The following is a 16,433-nucleotide window of genomic DNA, read 5'->3' as shown; positions in this document are numbered from 1 at the left end:
GAGTCAAATCATCGATTCAACTCCAATAGCGGGGTCATAGATATTCTGAAAGGGACATCAACATGCAGCCAGTCTTCAGACACCAGGCTCGGATGACTGATTCACTAGGAACTAGACTATGAGAACGGCTTGTACAATAAAGTGACTAACGAAGAACTACTGCTTAGCCAACTCTTAGTTCAACAATACGAGCTGGTTCACATTAGTTGCCGATAGGCTGCCCAATTGCCTCGTTGGTCTTGTCTTGAATCTGGGCGTTTGCCTACCGTTGTCTGAAACCTGTTCGGTGGGAATCCACCTAACCTCTACTTCGCATTTACAAACACCGAATTCCCGTTCAATTTTCTCCGAATGATGGCTATCTCACCGGTAATACCTCATGGAAATAATACCCCCATGCAGGGTGATAAGAGGCGATGTATGTCTCCTTATATAACCCAGTTTGACTAGGGCTGACCAGTGGTTGATCATGAAATATACTACCATTTGCCTCTTTGAGTGTCCAAGGCGTCGAAAGTATAGATGCATACACAGTGTGGAGTATGTACCTAGCGTTATCCTGGAGGTCTCACGAAATTGCAGATCAAACGAGACCAGTCCAGTCAAACGCCAGCTGACGGGCCTGATGCTCCACTCTTTCGCTGCGATCTGCAATACCCAAGTCTGGAATGGACCTGAATGACAGTAGACTATTATTAAATGAGGCTGTGGGCAGCCGTGGGCTGTGAGGTCTTAGACGTTGTCCGATTCTTCCGACTTTGGATGTTGTTGAGGCTGGCGCGAAGAAGGAGGCTGATATTTAATCACGCTATCTGCCTCCAGAGTGTAGCCATCTTCCAGCTCTCTCATTGCTTTGTCCCAAGCTAAGCCTATCTACCTGAATAACTTTAAACCCACCTGTTTACATTTGGGGTTCGCGCTATGGCTGTGACCGACATTCTTCAAATCAGCGGTTCCTCCAATGGCTCCTCCACGTCGCCAGTGCCCAAGCGGTTTTGGCTCGTGAGCGTGCCCCGCACTGCGTCCAATCTGCTGTTGAAGATTTTGAATATCCCTAAGCAGCCACAGCTGCTCAGTAATCAAAGAAGCGGCTATTTCTTCTACGAAGCCATCTCGGCCGCTGCCCAAGATGGCATTCTGGGCAAAGAGCCGGGTACTTGGACAAATGAGGAGAAACAGAGATACAAGGCCAGTATTCAGGGATGTCTGAAGGACCTGGAAGATTTTTCGACGCGGGCGCAGAATGAGAACAAAGCCATGTTTACGAAGGAGCATGCATTCTGGATCTTCAACCCGGCCGCACCATTTAAGATGACAACCAGCGAAGCGTATTCCGAACTCTTCGAAGAAATTCGACTCGACATCGGGGATTCCTACGGCCCGACACGAAGCTACTCCAAGTCCAACGACACTTTCCTGTCAGACGAGTACCTTCGTAGTTGGCAGATGGCCTTTATCATCCGCCACCCAGCCCTGTCCTGGCCGTCCATGTACCGGGCCTTCACGAAGATCTCAGAAGCGGGTTTCATGGACGAAGATGGAGTGAAGGGCACTATATCGACCAACATGAGCTTCCATTGGACGCGTAGGCTGTATGACTGGTGCCTGGAGCAGCCCGATATCCCGACTCCACCTCCAGTCGTGGACGCCCACGATCTCATTCACAGCCCCGAGGTTGTGCTCAAGCTCTGTGACCAAACTGGGCTGGACAAGGAGTGCCTGCAATTCAAATGGGCTAGCAATAATAACGGAAAGGCCGACAACTGGACTGCACCCGGCGAGGTTGCCAATGCCGAGGAGTTGGCTATGCATCGGCGGACTGTCAATATCATGCATGGCACTATCGAAGCTTCCACAGGCATTGTCAAGGATAAGGCACCTGAAACTATTGATATCACCGCGGAAGTCGCGAAGTGGAAGGCCGAGTTCGGTGAGGAGGTTGCCGGAATAATTGAGAAGGCCGTCTGGGACTCGATGCCAGACTACGAGTACCTGAAGGACCGACGTCTCACAGTTTAAGTGACGAAGGGCAGAAGGCAGCTGACATGATCGATGCCTGCTACAATAAATACGTATTATGGATTGGGTTTCATGACGGTTGCATAAAGGGTTTATTTGGGAAATATGCACCTGTTGGCCCAGGATCTTCATTTGGTACGTTCAGGAGTACTTACAATCTTTGCTCAACACCTAGACGATATTATAATTCGACTCTAGTCCCTTGCAGTCCCTATTTTGTCCCAAATGACTTGTGTGCACCGTAGCTTCAAGGGCTATGACAAAGCTCATCCCGTACAGAGTAGAATTTGTCAACTGTTCCCAGGACCAATACTTCAAGCCAAGATAATATCATTCTTGGTGTCCGTCTGCCGCCTACCATAATTTCACACATTGAAACACAGATATAGGAAGACTTTCTATAATTGAAACAGATTGGATATGAACAGATAATAATACATCCTAAATATGCTAAATTGATCGCTCCGAAAACTCGTACAATCACCGCTTGCCGCCACCCATAAAGGCCTTCTTCTGGCGAATATAGGCATTGACAACATTCTCGACACTGCGGCGGTCGTGTTTGCGAGACCTATCAGGCAAAACCAAGTCAGTAAAATATTCAAACCGTTGACACTGTCGGGGGCCGGGTGATCCACGAACCGCATGTAGTACAATCTTGCGCGGCGAATCTTGCGTTGCGCACGTTGGACAATCTCCATACTCTGAACATTCGGATTGAACACCTTCACCGACATCTCGACCGCAACACGGGTGAGCTCATTGCGGAGGAGGAAGGAAGTGTCGATCCCGCGCAGCTTGATGCTCAGCACGACGCCGTTGAATGGGTCGCCATTCTTGAATGTGACACGGACAATGTCACCGGGCTTGACACTGCGAGGATTCCGGCGGTAATCGAACAGGGCCTTCCGTTCACCTTTGGGGTCGAGGGTTTCCAATTGCGACTCGGTGACCTTCGCGACAGGGTCTTTGCATGCTTTGCGGGCGGAAGGGGGAGGAGTGTAGACCTTAATAGGTTTGGGGGCTGCAATTGAAAGTTGTCAGCTACATTATAGCCATGTCAGAAGTCTCTAGGTGTAGCACACACCGTTCTCGGGGCGCATGCGAGTTGGTAGTTGTGATAGGAATTGCTCGGGGACATTCTGCGGGAGAGGGACGTGCTGGGGACGCTGGGAGTAGGCGGTTGAGAGAAATCGACAACGCAGTTGAGGCTGCATAACCCCCTGAGTCTTCAGCAAGGATCTCAAGCAACCCAGTGGCCGCATTGTTGGTAGAGCTGCCATGGTTGTGATGCGTTAAGGATAAGAGCGAGAAAGTCGGAGTCGAGTTTTGGATGGAACGGACCGGCAGAATTTCCGCCAAGCCCCGATTTTGTTCGGCGTCGTTCTTCTCCGCCTCGACTTTCTTCTCGCGTTTTGCCTTTGCTCCGTGAAAAGCGCCGTCGTGCATTGAGTCGCTGTTATTTCCAGAGCGATCTCGAGTGCAGACTTTGTTATTTTCCTAACATGGCGCAATTCACTATGGGCAGCTTTGCCCGCTGGTCGAGCAGCATGCGCCAATCTGTGGCCTCCCAAACTCGCGGCTATGCCTCAAAATCAGGTAAAATACCAGCTCATGCGCTCAATTACTTGATTTGCAAGATGCTTACCACTATTTATTTCTACAGCAATCCCAAGCTTCTCACAGACCTCCTCTCCCGAACTGGACCAGCTCCTCTACCGATTCCGTCAAGACCGATTCATCCCATCTGGACTCCCGAACCAGCAACGCCGAAACATGTTCAAGGAGAAGCACAGGCAGCGACTAGAGGATGAGCCTATTACCGTGGCAATCAGCGAGACGGAGGACTTCACATTGCGTCCGATGACGATCAACGAATTGCCAACGAAAAAGGACGCCTACGAGGTACTGCGGCTCATTGCCGCTAACAACGAGTGGAAGGCCCTTGTGCCCTTCTTGAGTGGCCTCTACATGTCGAATCTAAGACTCAGCGCCAACCGGCTGGCTCAGATTGTTCGCAAGGCCAGCGACGCAGGCAAGCTCTCTATTATTTTCGAATGTATCCGCCAGGGAACCCGCACCGGCTTCCACCTTCGCGATCTGACGGTCGTGCAACGACTCTTCTACGACATCCACATTCTTGCGCAAAATGCCGACTTCAAGGGACCTGCGGCTATCAAGGCACTCAACATGGCGAAGCAGGCAGTGGATTTGATGGATCAAGACGCTGCGACACAGACCTCCCTCGCCAAGGCCGCGAACCCCAAGCACCAGCCCTTCGTTATCGGCACCCTACTTGAGCTCAGCGCTGCCCGGGCAATCAACGAATTTGGCGGCAAGGACCAGGCGAATGAGGTTTTGAGCTATGCCCGCAAGTTAGTCGCATCTTGGCCTCTGTTCCAGGAACAAAGCAAGGTGGCGGCTGAGGTTAGCTCTGCGTCGGAGCGGGCCCAGGAGGTTATTGCTGTCTACAATGGATTGCGGCTGAGCCTTTCAATTCACGGATTGGCTTTGGACAAGGCACTGCATGACTCTGTGACGGCATGCCTGGCCGAGGCGAAGAGCGAGTTGGAGAAGCTTGTGGACTCGGTAGAGCCATCTCGCGTTCAAGAATCTGTGCGCTCCATTCTTAAGGCATAATTGTCCTAACCCGAGGATAGAGGGGGAACCTGCTGGCATGTGTATATTACTTTTATTTCGACATTGGAGCCAACCTTGTATTTCACTAAATGAACAATGGATTACTAGCCGAAAATGACACGCTAAGTGCTCCAGTGGTTCTTCCATATCAGAACGACTGGAGCCATCTTATGGATTGTATGACCTCCAAGATAACCGAGACAAATACGGTCGAACGGCAGGCGCTGTTTTATGTTAGATTAAGGGGATTGGTTCAAGCACACAATCCAATGGTGTTGTCCGTGGCGATGCGTCCGCGTGAAGATAGAGTCGTCTTGCCATCTACAACAGCGGGACCCGCGACCATAATCTAATACAAGGCACTTATTAGCTTAAATTCAAGAGACAACGGGGTTCAGGTTCAGAGTAAGTAGATTTACCTGGCCCTCTGGATTCTCTTCAGATGTCTGGTTCTCAGAGACGCCAGTAAGGGTGATCTCCGTGCTGCTGAGAGGAGCTCCGAAATGGCTTGGGCCATTGAGATCCCTGTAATCGAAAACATTGGTCTGGGAGATAGCTCCAGCAATGCCTGGTCCAGTCAGAGCATATACAATGCGAGCACCCATGTAAATCCGAAGGTCTGTCAGCTGCTCCGAGGTCAGCCGGACCGAGGCCGCGGCATCAACACGATGAGAAATACAGAGGAGGCGCAAGTTCTCCAGTGAAAGCTCCGCAGTCGGTCCGACCTGTGCAAGTCGACTGAAGAAGTTCTGGGATGGCATGTTGCCTGCATCCAGGGTCTGAGCCTGTACCCACCGGCCCAAAGAAGAGATGAGGCCGGTGTGGGGCTTCATAACATGGTCATGGTATTCAGACATGGTTCGTGATGACGCAATGATCACTGTTGGGGACACTCCTTTGGTAGCGAGCGCAAAATCAACATCCTCACCGGCCACAGAGTTTAAGGCAATCGAGGCGTTTGAGAACAGCGCGTTGAAGATTTGGCAGAGAGGATACGAGCGGGAGAGGGAGTCAATTGAGAGCACAAGATCAGAAGAGTTAAAACGTTGATTCCGAGGAAGTGCTGATCCCAGAGCGCTGATGGCGGCCGCAAGATTCTGTTTCAAATGTTAGAGACTCAATAAAACGTGCAGACCACAGGTCATTGCTAAACCAGGACACAAACGAGCTACTTCAATGAAATAACATGATTGCTGGATCCAGGCGCGAAACTCGTGTGTCTGTATTTCATGCGGTTGCTCTGTGGCCAAATTCCCTTGAAAATTACGCAATATTGCCACGTACCTCTTGCTTGAATTCAATAAACTCGCCAGACTGGGACGCAGAGGGCCAAACCGTATGGACGGCAGGGGTAGAGGTAGTTGGGTCGTATTCGGGGACGTCGAAGCCAGAGAGGTCTTTGACTTCCTCCGCCAATTCATGCCAGACAGCAACCTCCAGAGTGCCCTTGACATCCTTGGGGACTCCGTGCCAATCCATGTGACGGTTTCCATACTTGGCGACCCAGATAACAACAGAAAGCTGTTTGTTTGCCTTTGCAACGAGAGACAGATCAAGCGAGCCAACTTCGGCAATAAGAGCGTCAGCCTTGGAATTTTGCAGGTGGCTTGACAGGGTCGTCGCGGGAAGGTTATGGGGGATAAGAACAATCTTGAATCCGTAGAAAGAGCCAGCTTTTATCTCACTGATTAGTTCATCGTCAATGTAGGTCGAATAGGTCGAGTCTTACCGAAAATAGCCGCCAGCAGTTCGATCGAGTCAGTTAGGCAAACGGCGACGGTCTTCACCTCGGCCTTTTGAAGGTGACGGCCAATCACATTAATCTCCTGTGTAACTTGAGCCAGCGAATGTTCGACGGCATTCTTGCCAAGAACGGTGTAGATTTTGCCCTGCTTTCCAGAGGTGGTACCGTCCTCATTCAGAGCTCCACGGACAGCGGTCTTCCAGATATCACGCAGGTCACCGCGTCGACCTGCAGTCCACTTGGGAGCTCCCGGGTCCTTCACGTTCAATCCTTGCCGAAGAGGGAATCCATAAGGTGTCTCAAGACTGCGGTAGGTTGCGGACTCGCCAGTTTGTCGGATGGGAGATGCCGTCGATTGACGAGCTAAAAGGAACGGATGGACATCGGGATCCTTGTTTGAAATGACGGAGTAGATGGCAAATGCAGCAAGAATGCCAGCAAATACGGTTGTGTAGATGTTCCAGTCTGCGAGAAGCTCTGACAGAGCTGCGTCCAGCTTCTCCAGAATTGGGGTCTGGTCGGCCATGTCGGCTAATTGACGAGAGCCTGGCCGTCGGGAACTGTCAAAACTTAGGGTATGCAGATCGCAGAGTTGAGGAACTGCGCGCTGTCAAGCTGCAGATTATTGTCGGGAATTTCCACAGTCAGATTTGTCGAATGTAGTGTGATTGCTAACAGCCCTCACGATGTCAACAATCTTAGCCCCAGATAACACGATGACGTTTGAGGGGTTCCGTGGAAGGCGGAAGAGGCGGCGGGTCGGGTCAACCAAAAAACCGGCGTTTAATCTTGACGCGCGCCACGACGTCTGTTTCCTTCGTTGGTCCTAGCCACTTTGCGACCATCAAAACATCTCCTGAGGCATGACCTTCTGAACGACACATCTCCCTCGAGGCAATGCTGATGCCAGTGTGAATCATTACAAACTTTCTTCTCCCCCTCAATCCAGGTAAGTCCCACCTTCAATTTCCATCTAAAAAGTAAGTTCTCTGGCCCCGTATCCTGCTCATGTGCTCAAGGACGGCTGTTCACTGATCACAAGCTACAGCTCCTCTTTTCTTTGTTGCTTTTCCTTGCAACTCTACGTCCCCTGCTTGCAATTTCGTTCCATTGCGATCCATGGCTGTGCAACCCCTTCCCTCTACACCCCGAGCTGTGTCTGCCGCGGCGCCCATTGCAACTCCTGTCTCGACCCCAGGCAAATGGCGCCACCCTCAACTCAGTGAGGTCGTGCGACGTCAAAATGCTGCGACATTCAACGATAAGAACCTGCGGAGTGTGGTCTGGAATGGAGCCACATTGATCTCGACATGGATCTTCGGGGGTACCTTGAAGTCCTTGTAAGTCCTGGCTTTTCTCGCCCAGTGCACTTGGGTCGTTCAGTCCTAACTGGTCTTTCAACAGTGCTCGTCGCATGCTTGACAGTGACCCCGTCTACCACCACCTCCCTTTGCTTCTTTTGCAGGCGCTTCTACTCTTCAATGTTATCATGGCGCTGTACCCTCTTTTCATGTCCAAGGATGACCTTTCCGATATCCCGCTCACACCCACTCAACGTGCACTCCTGGGCCTAGACCCCGAGGCGGCGCCTCCTATCACCCCCGGCACTACCTACGTTACTCCACCTCGCTATCGCCTGTCAACCTCGCGCAAAGCAAGCCCTGTTAGTGCGAGTCGCCAAACCACCTCTCCTCTGACCTCGACTCCTACTTTCACAGACCGTCGTGTTTCTTCTGGAACACCATTCTCGCCTGCATCTAGTCCTTTGTTCAACAAGGCTGTGGCTACTGGAGGTCGGGAATCAGGTCGCAGGCTGAGCATTGGGTCCTCATCCCCTCTGGCTCGAAGCAACTCATTCGGAGAATCTACGATATCCAACATCTCCAGCATGTCTAGCATCGGACCCAGCACGCCTTCTCCACTTAGTGGAAAACGCCAGAGCTTGGGGCTGAGCAACAAGTGGCTCTACGAGAGAAGCCGGAGGCTATCTGCCAGCAATGGCGCTATGTGATGCTTGTTCTGTTTTTATCATCGGCGGCGCGATTCGGAGTTGCATTGTGAATCATAGGTCTGAGCGGTTTTCAGTACTGTAATGAATATTGGACTAATAAGGCCCTCTTCTTCTAATTTTCCTTTTCAGTTGGCAGTAGCTGCCTGATGTATAACTTGGCGGACTCGACAAGCCACGTTGCCACACGTTGTAAATAAAGATCGGAGAAAGCAGTAATTACCAGATGAGCATCAATTTATGAAGCATGTCTTGCATAAAGCATATCCTGTCTGGAGCGACGAGACCTCGGGCCTGTGGAGATGATTGTGGCAGCAGGCACCTTGGAAGTTGTTTAGGCGGCTCGGCAGGCCAACCAACTTGGTTCTGGCCAAGACTCCGGACCAGGAACCCACGTAACCACCACCAACAGTACACGGCGAAAACTGGCAACACAAACCCTCGACTCTCTCGGGCCCTGCTGGTGATCTCCTACATGAAGCGCTCACTGTGAGCCACTGGTCTCTTCAGCAATGGGGGCCTCGGAGTCAAAGCTTGTCTTCAAGCAGGGCATCTTCCGCCTGTCGGAGGAGAAGGAGATCCCCGCAGATGACCCCTACTGGACGCGAGTAAGTTGTCGGACGATAGTAGCCAGTCCAAAGATCTTTTCGACCACTAATACTGATGCTTTTCCAGTTCTGGGAACTCCCCGAATCTACAGAGGATGTCTTCAGCTTATTTACGCCGGCTGACATCCGCCGAACGCGCGATCATGCCTTATCCAACTTCGAAACCCTGTTACTATCAGTCTCGTCTCGACTCGTAGTCCTCAAGAATCATCCCTCGTTTCCGGACCCAGACCTCGCCCCCGAGCGCGATGTACTCAACTGCATTCGTATCCTCACTCGCCTTCTCCCCTTTGTCTACGAAGCCGAACACCTGGAGGACTGGGAAGAGAAGTTCTTCTGGGCGCGTCGCAAGAAGAAGACCAGAGAAGCACAAATTGCCGGAGAAGTCCTGTTCGATGAGGCGCAGCTGGATCAGCAAAAGGGGCAGTCCCCACGCGCAGAGGAATATGAGGACGTGAAGCCTCTGGCGGAGGAGCTGATCGATACTCTGCTTGACCTCCTGTTCTTCGCAGGCTTCACTATCCCGGTCCTCCCGACTGCGAAGAGCAAGATTTCATACTCGATCTGGCAGAGTGGTGTTGGCTGCAACACAGCGATGGGATCCAACAAGACTTTGGAAAACAACCGTTGTGAGGTTCTGCGACTATTGTTGACCATGACTGGAAAGGCAATGTATCTGCCATCGAGTGAGTTTCATCCCGATAAATGTTTTCAGGCACACTTAGCTTACTTTGCTAGACACACTCCCCGTACAAGGTGTCAAGGCAATTACCTATATCACCACTTGCCAAGATAAGCAATCCGTGTTGACGCTACTGTGTTCCCTTCTGAATACGGTATGTTCAGTTTGGCTTGGCTTGGAAACGTTGGACAGCTATTGATCTACTATTAGGCCATGAAATATAACCCTGCAGCATGGCATGTTCCCTACGACCATGTCGTGTGGAAAGATCCCAAGCAAATCCTGGTGATCTATTGCTTGCAGCTTCTCCTCGTTCTCCTCTTGTATCCCATCCCGGAAGATGGCCGTGGTGCTCCGCCAAAGAACTACTATCGTCACTACTTTGGAAGGTTGCACAGGCCCCAAGACTTCCAATTCCTTGTGGATGGTATGGCGAGGATTCTGAATCAGCCTGTATGTGATAGCTGTCAAGATCACTTTCGTGTTTGTGATTAACCATATTACAGATGCAAGCTACGACTTCATATCTCCCTGGGAGTCAACGATCTGTGAAATGGGCCCCCGAGATTTTGATTCTGTTCTGGGAGACCTTGCAATGCAACAAGCGGTTCCGATCCTTCATCATCGATTCCAATCGCTCACATGACTTTTTGATTCTGTGCATCTTCTATGCTATGGAATACAGGACTGAGCCGTCGAAGCAAGGAGTCGTGCGACTCTGTATCTTCATTCTCCAAACGATGAGTGCCGAACCAAACTTCGGAAAGAGCCTGAACATGAAGTTCGAGGCACAAGAAACCCTGCCGCAATCTATCCGGCTTATGAAGTTCCGCGGCACTTATGCCGACTATCTTATCATGGTATGGTGATTTCACTTTCCAATTGCGGCCAGCACGCTGATTTTAACAGTCAATCCAAACCCTCATGACTACCAGCAAAGGAAATCTGGACACAGTCTACCCTGCGCTACTTATCATCCTCAACAATGTTGCCTCTCATATCAAGCATATTTCCCCGAGCGCCTCTTCTAAGGTCATTCAACTTTTCTCTTCAATGTCTGCGCCAAGTTTCCTGCTCGCCAATGACTCCAACCATACACTTCTTGCATCCCTGCTTGACTTTATCAATGCGATTGTTGAGCATGGCTTCAATGGTACGTCCTTGGAAAGCCCAGCAGCCCCCTTCTCCCGGTTCATTTGGCACTGTGCTAATGACTGCAGAAAACCCATACCTCGTTTATGCGATTCTGAAATATAAGGATCGATTCGAAGCCGTCCGAGCATTCACCCTCGAAAGCGGGCAGCAAGAAATCGAACGCCAGAGAGAAAAGCGCAAAGCTGGAGACTCTTCGGGCGACCTGGTTACGAGTCCCACGCTTTCTCACTCCGAGGAAGACCTTCATGCCCCTTCGGGTGCTAGATCGCCCCTTACACGTATCCCTGAAGAGAACAGCGCATTTGCTATTGGTGATGACGATTCCGACGATGAGGCAGAAGGAGGAGGCCCACGGACGCCTTCCCAATCTTCACCGTCCGCTCAGACATCACGTAGGCCCTCGTTCGCGTCGACAACGGATGAGACCAGCTCTCAAATCAGGGGCATCTCCGAGAAAGCACGTGGTAAACTACCAGCTGGAAGACCGTCAGTCTCGCGACAGAATAGCATGACTAGCCAGACCAGTATGTCTGCGTTGTTCTCCGCATCATCTACTGGTTTCGTCCCGACCGTGGCTTGGGTAAGGGTTCACCGACACCATATACCGTATAAATGCTGACATGCGCTTACAGCTTGAGTCCTGGTTGCCAGAGCTTCCTCTTCACACGATTATTACTCTCATTTCTGCCATTGCGTCACACATTCCCGACGCAGCCCTTCAAGCCACCTCTAGCCCAGAGGCTCGTACTCTGATCCACAACCTGCCGTCTTTTGCTGAGGAGCCCCAAATCACAAGCATCATCTCGGAGCCTACGCCAGTACGTGCACAATCTTTCGAATGGTCGGCCCTTTCGATGGGCTGGTACGAATCCCTGCTCTGGGGCTTCATCTTCTCCAGCGAGATGGTCGTGGGTTCTGCTGCGGGCGCCACCCCAGGCACTGTCGGTGTATGGAATGGCACTGCCATTCGACTGTTCAGAGTGCAAGAAGCTGCCGCTCAAGGGCCCACCTTGCTTGCCCCGAAGGGTGCCGTAGATGCCGTGGGCAGCAATTTGGTCCAACGCATTGGGAATCTCAGCCTCCGCGGCCGCAACTCTGTGTCCCAGGAATCCGGTAGTGGTGGTTCTCCAAGCGTAAGGGAAGTTTGATTCAATACGCAGTGAAGAACTCGACGACGTACATAGAATCGCTTGCATGATCTGAACTGTTTCCTGAATGCCTCGTTCATTTTGCCTGTTTCTCTGTATCGATACCTTGGATGTCTTTAAGGCGTTAGCGATTAACCACTCTCGATGACCAATTCATTCTATCTGTAGTAGTAGCATATGTAGTGCTGGAACCATAATTAAACTCAAGGCCAATATCACGCTTCTGTTGTGCCTTGAAAGTTGGCTGGTGTGACCGTCGCCTGGAATGAGCAACCTTGAAACACGTGCCTGGCGCGTTCCGCCTCCCCCAATCACGCTCTCATTTCTTCGTCTCCTACAACGATTAATTCATCGGGGAACGAAGCGAGAGCTCGGATCTTTCCCCAAAAACATATTCTCATGATTCCAATTCCTTGATTCTACCGTTTTCAGAGCTATGCTATCTCCATTTGTATCAATACTGATCGTCGTGGTCGTGCTCCTTTCGGGCCCAAACCCCGTCATCGGCCAGATTACCTCTAGTTTGCAGAGTATCTTGAAGAACACACATCACAGCAAGGATTATGGGTACCCGACCGATATTACAAGAGATCTACTCCCAGTGAGTTACCTCCGTGGTTCTACTCGATGGACCCTCTGATTCACGTCGGTCGGTCTTCAGCCTTGGAACTCTAAATTAACGTCACCGCTAGATTCCGGTGCACTCCCATAAGTAAAAACCTCCTCGGTCTTGTTTTGAACTACGATTCTCTTTTACTGATCTGCTGATATCGTAAAAGTGACTATTGGAGGGAGAGGCCTTTCTACACTGGTAAATCTCCCACCTTTGCCATGTGAAATCCCCATTGACATTCTCACTCCTAGGATTATCAAAGGGCTGCACTTCAACCGAAGCTGATGTCTGGCTATACAATGGAACCCTATATGTTCGTTCTACCAAAATCAGTCCATCCGACTCTTCCGGGTTATCGCTAACAGCAGAAGGTCGGGCACGATCAATCTGCCCTGACCCATGAGCGGACACTTGAAGCCCTGTATATCAACCCGATTCTAGACATCCTAGAACGCCAGAATCCAGAGAGCCCATTTGTCACATCGCCTACCAAGAAGTACGAACCCCTTCTGAAATACCTTTCTCTCGGGGGACTAACGCCACGTTACTTAGTGGCGTTTGGGACACCACGCCAGACCAGACACTTTACTTCTTCATTGACGTCAAAACGTCAGGTCACGAGACATTCCAAGCCGTCATCGACGCTTTGAAACCTCTCCGTGAGAAAGGATATCTAACCACCGTCGAGGGTGGTAAGAAGTTGACCAATGGACCCGTCACCGTTATTGGCACTGGCGACACTCCGCTTGATATGGTCGCCCGTGTTGCAGACCGCGACTACTTCTTCGACGCGCCTCTAGCACATCTGAATGATCCTAAGTACGCTGATATTACGGGCTTGATATCTCCTATCGCGTCAACCAATTTTGAAGAGGCCGTTGGCAAGATCACCGTGGACACTGACCCAATCCTCAACGTTGTTCAGCTCAAGGCTCTCCGGGATCAGATTGCTACCGCGACTAAGCGGGGTATTGGTGCGAGGTATTGGAACACACCCTCCTGGCCGGTCCGTCAGCGGAATCTTGTCTGGAGAACGCTCTTGCGTGAGGGAGTGGCGCTACTGAATGCCGATGATCTTGATGCTGTGATTGCGGAGTTTTAAGCGTGTTGGTCAATCCGTTCTTGTACAGTATGTACTACCTACCTGTATTACAAGCTTCAAATAGAAATAAAGATGTCAGATTCAAATGTGGGACTATGAAACTCCTGTAATGCCTATTTGCATAACGCTTTCAACGCCTTTGCTCGAATAGTTCTTTCTCCTAAACGCCGTTATCCTCAGATAAAACAGTTTGATGGACCATGAGGATGATTCATTGTATCCCTCATCGTCCTCAAGCAGATCTTAGGCAGGTGCGGCATTTGTGTGTCGACTGCTTAGCCTCGATGAAATGGATGTACCGGTTCGAGCAACGTTCGTCCTCGCTGGCGATATGTCGCGCACACTTGATGAACTCGCCTCCGAGGGTATGGCCGCAGCTGTAGCGAACTTGCAGCTGTGTGCATTTGTTTGGCATATTGTTCTCTCGGTCATATCTCAGTGTCTCTCTCAACTTTGCACGATGGGTATTCTCCGTATGTCTGAGTTACTCACCATCCCATTGGAAGCGTGACTCATCCCACTTGTCGTATTTGCCAAAGTACTTTTCGTACCTGGCGTACTTGTCGTACGCCATTTCGATACGTTTCTCGGTGACTTGAAGTTCGTCAGGTTTAGGGAACGGTATTTCTGAGGCAGTCTTCATCAGTGTCTTTGGATTCCTGTCATCATCTCGTGCCGCGGGATGTTGTTCTCACTCGATTTTGCAGGAGTCTGGGGTGAGTTTTATACCTGTAGACGATGGGGAGTTTGAGCGAGGTTGGAAGTGAGAGTCGATGGAGATACGGTCGAAGAAGGCGTGTCTCCCTCCATCTCGCGACTTCAAAGTGCAGACATGGAAAGCAGCTTGCAGGGTACACACTGTGAATTAGTGAGGCCTACTACTATCACTCTGAGCCTTGAACTTCTAGATTACTCCAGCTATTGCTCAATGCAGAGTATCTTGTCGAGGCTGATTATCATACTTCTATACTCCGTAGTCTCTGGTGACGGCGAATCACGCAAAAGAATTTAGCGTGCCGCTTCGGGTTCAGCGCCTCCCTGAGCGTTACTATCGCCGTGCGTATTTCTATAAAGTCGCCTTCATCGCCGCTTTAACTCCTAGCTGTTTTTTGCCCTTCTGTTCTTCCTTCCTCTCCGTTCCTGGTGTACGCCTTACGAGCAAGGCATTGTTGCGTGGTACTTCCAGCAGTTCCCTTTATAGAATAGAAACCCCTTCCGCCTCGGATTACGAGGAACGGGAAGACCTCTTGAGATATATTATTCTAAGCATTCACTCAGTTAGGGCCGATCTAAAATGCCTCCTTACCTGCTCTACTGAGTAATCTTTAACTAATCGCAAGCTTCATTCGTATGATTTATGGAAAGTCAAAGTTGATAACGTATCTGACTATTTGACGACTAGCGATATCATTACTTAGGAAATAGCAGACTAAGGCAGTAATTCCGTTAGGAAGAACCTACCGTATAGCTTTTATGATGCTGGATCATTGAAACGCAAATTATTACACGACAGTTTTAATTCTAGACTTAGACGATCCGAAAGACTCATAAAAAGAGCTAGAACCAGACGATATGGTTCTTTCTTCGTGTATTCATTAATAATAAACGCGGAGATGAGAACATAAATGTGGCAAGGATTATTGAAGACGAGAGGGGATACAGGGGAGGAAGAGGAAGGAAGTACTGGGTGATAAGAAGCAGTTAAAGTTGACGAATACATCCTGAACCCTAATAGGACATTCGACGCGGTAGTTGCCCTGTCTTCTGTTGTGAATCGTCTAGTAAAGCAACTATGGCGACCTAAATAACAACTTAGTTATAACGTGATTCACGGCCGACCGAGCCACACGGCCGACCGGGCCACCCCATCCAAAATCGCGTCTTTCTACCAACACAGTAACTTTAACCACCTGCCATGCCACCAATTCGATCTGAATCTTCGCAGAAATTAGCCAATCAAGAGGGCAAGATCTTATTAGCCCTTGATGATATTCAAAATGGCCGCATCAAATCTATCCGCGCAGCAGCTAGCCTATATGCAATACCGCGGTCAACACTGCAAGCACGCGCTGATAGCCGAATCTCACGCGTTGATAGCCGCCCAATTAGCTATAAACTGACCTAATTGGAAGAGGATTCACTCACTTAATGGATTCTCTCTATGGATTCACGTGGAGTAGCGCCTAGGCCTGCTACTGTACGAGAGATGGCTAATATCCTTCTTGCTGCGCCTGGAATAACCCCTACGCCTACTGTTGGTATAAATTAGCTATCAGGCTTCATTAGACGCCGCGATGAGCTTCGATCGCGCTTCTCAAGTAACGACTACCAGCGCGTATTAAACGAAGACCTAAAGACCCTCCGAGCCTAGTTTATAACCGTACAAAGCGTGATTAACGAGAACGGGATATAACCGGAGGATATCTACAATTTTGATGAGGTAGGCTTTGTAATAGGCCTTATATCTTCGTAGAAAGTAGTCACTAGGGCTGATTACTACGGTCGGAGATCGATTCTACAGCTAGGTAATCGCGAATAGGTTACTGTAATCGAAGCTATATACGTAGACGGCTATATACTACCGCTATGCGTAATCTTTAAGGGCAAAGTGGCTATTGTAGGGTGGTTTAACGATAATCTACCTAGAGATTAGCGAATCGAGATCTCTACGAACGGCTAGACTACTAATAAGATTAGCCTAAGCTAGCTAGAAA

The 16,433-nt window shown here is 50.1% G+C and overlaps 8 protein-coding genes across 8 annotated transcripts; 5 read left to right on the top strand and 3 right to left on the bottom strand.

Moving 5' to 3' along the window:
• Positions 1-921: 921 nt before the first annotated feature.
• N7458_003448 (uncharacterized protein) lies at positions 922-2,019 on the top strand (the record flags this gene model as incomplete). The annotated part of the gene is made up of 1 exon (XM_056906831.1): positions 922-2,019. The coding sequence occupies one exon, from the start codon at positions 922-924 to the stop codon at positions 2,017-2,019; it is 1,098 nt and encodes a 365-aa protein (XP_056770938.1).
• Positions 2,020-2,499: 480 nt separating this feature from the next.
• N7458_003447 (mitochondrial 54S ribosomal protein bL19m) lies at positions 2,500-3,302 on the bottom strand (the record flags this gene model as incomplete). Its single annotated transcript, XM_056906830.1, has 3 exons — positions 2,500-2,590; positions 2,662-3,043; positions 3,107-3,302. 3 exons carry the CDS (start codon positions 3,300-3,302, stop codon positions 2,500-2,502), a joined length of 669 nt encoding a protein of 222 aa, XP_056770937.1.
• Positions 3,303-3,524: 222 nt separating this feature from the next.
• Positions 3,525-4,659, top strand: N7458_003446 (uncharacterized protein; the record flags this gene model as incomplete). The annotated part of the gene is made up of 2 exons (XM_056906829.1): positions 3,525-3,618; positions 3,686-4,659. The coding sequence occupies 2 exons, from the start codon at positions 3,525-3,527 to the stop codon at positions 4,657-4,659; spliced, it is 1,068 nt and encodes a 355-aa protein (XP_056770936.1).
• A 253-nt stretch (positions 4,660-4,912) lies between these two features.
• On the bottom strand, positions 4,913-6,929 carry N7458_003445 (uncharacterized protein; the record flags this gene model as incomplete). Its single annotated transcript, XM_056906828.1, has 4 exons — positions 4,913-5,008; positions 5,079-5,756; positions 5,944-6,332; positions 6,389-6,929. 4 exons carry the CDS (start codon positions 6,927-6,929, stop codon positions 4,913-4,915), a joined length of 1,704 nt encoding a protein of 567 aa, XP_056770935.1.
• A 593-nt stretch (positions 6,930-7,522) lies between these two features.
• On the top strand, positions 7,523-8,414 carry N7458_003444 (uncharacterized protein; the record flags this gene model as incomplete). The annotated part of the gene is made up of 2 exons (XM_056906827.1): positions 7,523-7,743; positions 7,808-8,414. 2 exons carry the CDS (start codon positions 7,523-7,525, stop codon positions 8,412-8,414), a joined length of 828 nt encoding a protein of 275 aa, XP_056770934.1.
• Positions 8,415-8,923: 509 nt separating this feature from the next.
• On the top strand, positions 8,924-12,004 carry N7458_003443 (Hid1 family protein; the record flags this gene model as incomplete). The annotated part of the gene is made up of 8 exons (XM_056906826.1): positions 8,924-9,019; positions 9,087-9,705; positions 9,758-9,855; positions 9,912-10,154; positions 10,208-10,561; positions 10,611-10,854; positions 10,922-11,436; positions 11,489-12,004. The coding sequence occupies 8 exons, from the start codon at positions 8,924-8,926 to the stop codon at positions 12,002-12,004; spliced, it is 2,685 nt and encodes an 894-aa protein (XP_056770933.1).
• A 436-nt stretch (positions 12,005-12,440) lies between these two features.
• Positions 12,441-13,719, top strand: N7458_003442 (uncharacterized protein; the record flags this gene model as incomplete). Its single annotated transcript, XM_056906825.1, has 6 exons — positions 12,441-12,605; positions 12,697-12,716; positions 12,784-12,815; positions 12,869-12,930; positions 12,983-13,113; positions 13,170-13,719. The coding sequence occupies 6 exons, from the start codon at positions 12,441-12,443 to the stop codon at positions 13,717-13,719; spliced, it is 960 nt and encodes a 319-aa protein (XP_056770932.1).
• A 232-nt stretch (positions 13,720-13,951) lies between these two features.
• Positions 13,952-14,293, bottom strand: N7458_003441 (uncharacterized protein; the record flags this gene model as incomplete). Its single annotated transcript, XM_056906824.1, has 2 exons — positions 13,952-14,142; positions 14,212-14,293. 2 exons carry the CDS (start codon positions 14,291-14,293, stop codon positions 13,952-13,954), a joined length of 273 nt encoding a protein of 90 aa, XP_056770931.1.
• Between the last annotated feature and the right edge of the window lie 2,140 nt (positions 14,294-16,433).

Source organism: Penicillium daleae (genome assembly GCF_028827525.1).
Source record: "Penicillium daleae strain IBT 16125 chromosome Unknown utg000002l_segment0_segment0, whole genome shotgun sequence".
Taxonomy (NCBI): domain Eukaryota; kingdom Fungi; phylum Ascomycota; class Eurotiomycetes; order Eurotiales; family Aspergillaceae; genus Penicillium; species Penicillium daleae.
Note: the sequence above shows the minus strand (reverse complement) of the source record. Positions and strands in the feature narration are given on the sequence as shown.